The sequence below is a fragment of the Hibiscus syriacus genome, unplaced genomic scaffold, assembly GCF_006381635.1.
Source record: "Hibiscus syriacus cultivar Baekdansim isolate YM2019G1 unplaced genomic scaffold, ASM638163v2 tig00112888_pilon, whole genome shotgun sequence".
Taxonomy (NCBI): domain Eukaryota; kingdom Viridiplantae; phylum Streptophyta; class Magnoliopsida; order Malvales; family Malvaceae; genus Hibiscus; species Hibiscus syriacus.
In genome coordinates, this window is record NW_024063415.1 from 964,118 (window position 1) to 965,921 (window position 1,804).

The 1,804-nt window shown below is 40.9% G+C and overlaps 1 protein-coding gene across 1 annotated transcript; it reads left to right on the forward strand.

The window, feature by feature from the left end:
- Positions 1-326: 326 nt before the first annotated feature.
- Positions 327-1,210, forward strand: LOC120184386. The gene is made up of 2 exons (XM_039188871.1): positions 327-627; positions 743-1,210. The coding sequence occupies exons 1-2, from the start codon at positions 366-368 to the stop codon at positions 1,042-1,044; spliced, it is 564 nt and encodes a 187-aa protein (XP_039044802.1). The 5' UTR covers positions 327-365; the 3' UTR covers positions 1,045-1,210.
- Positions 1,211-1,804: the final 594 nt, after the last annotated feature.

Here is a 1,804-nt window from a genome sequence, read left to right on the forward strand (position 1 = left end):
ACCAAATTAAATCCAAATATCTTCAGATGGGCCTGAAGTTCATATTTGTTATACACACGCAAATCTCTCCTTCTACAGGTGTAGAGAGGAGTGCTCCACCGTCTTTCTTCGCCAGCACATGGCTTTAATTTTCTGTTTGAAGGTCACATTTCTTCATTCATTGTGTTTAAATACTTTGAATCTCCTCTGAGTTTTTGGTCTGCTCCCTTCTTCTGTTTCTTGATTTTGCAGTTAATCTCTCTCTCTTTCTGGCAGCCATGGCATCTCCTTCACAGCTTTTCCTCAAACTACTTCATGATTTTCACCACATCGATCGCATCGCATATTCTAGACTCCTAACCCTTAATTTCGACACTCGCCATGCAATGAAAATAGTTTCCTTTTGGAATACTCTTGAAAGAATCGGCTTCAAGCACTTTGTTTACGAACTTCAACAATTATCTGATTCTTCGCTTTTCTCTTTGGCCAAAGACTCCGTCCTCTGCTTGCAATGCCTCTACTCTTCTTCCCAACAAATCTTCCTGTGGCTCCGTCTCGATTTTCACGAGATGAACAAACTTGTTTCTCAAGAAATCTTGTTGGGGTTTCTCGTTAAGAACAGGGAGAGCATTAAACGGATGATCAAGGGTTTGTGAAAGGTGTGTGTGAGGTAGCATTTCTCGAACAAAACTTGGGTCGCAAGCAATCTTACCCCAATGGTGGTCAACCCGATTCTGTAACTACAACAGGTGAAAACGAGGAGGTTTTGAAGGGGGTAAAGTTGAATGGGAAGACAAAACATTGTTTATGACATTCTCGAGGGGACATCCGGTTTCAAATAAAGAAATACATGGTTTCATAGTGGGTAAATTCGGGAGTTGTGGGGAGGCAATCTGTATGGATAAAAACCCAAAGTGGCGTTTGTTCGCCTGTGTTGTTCTAAGGTCACACTCTGACATGTCCAGGATTCTTGGGGGTCAAAAACTAGTGCAAAAAATCATTAATGGCAAACAAGCTAGGGTTCGAAGAGTTGTCCCCAAAAATATTCTTATGAAAACAAGTTAGCCGCAGTTATTGCAGTAAGTTAGTGGTTCGTGGTCTTTAAACATTGATTCATGGCAAGATCAACAGCATTGTTTCGTAGTTTGTCTCCTGTTTCGTAGGTAGAAGTGGTTTAGTTTACAGTTTTACATGTTCCATATTCCGAGGTTGTAAATTGTAATGCTGATCTCTCAACGTTTATGGTACCCCAAGTTTATCTGTTTCTTTGCTCTGCAATGGATTTTTGTTTGAAAGAAATGATATGAAACAAATCCCCAAGCTAATAATCGGTTTATACAGTATTCATAAAACAATACAAGTTTATTCCATTGTTGAGATATAAGAACCATGTATGATGTATGTATAAAGCTGTTCTTCTCCAGTGAACGTTGAATACGTGTCGAAAACGTGTAATGGATAACCTGCAATCGGATGGTGGTAGCTTGTTACTAAACTATTTCATCATCTGGACTCCATGGTTGTACTTGGTGCCATTAGGGCAGTTGCTGCAGATACTAAACTATTGGTTTCCGGGGGTATTCACTGTTTTATCCATTGTTGAGAATCTTCAACGCCTGTTTAACCTTAGAAAACAGGACACCGAGTTTTGGCTCCGGGAACGTGAGGGGCCTATAATGTCTCTTGCTTTGGACCTTTCTCTGATGTTTAGTGGTTCTTGGGATTGATGGTTCGTGTTGGCTCAAGTGCACACAAGCATCGAACCATAATGACTGTGTTTGGAGCCTTGTTCCTCATGGCATGACTTTTGCCTGCACACTGGGGT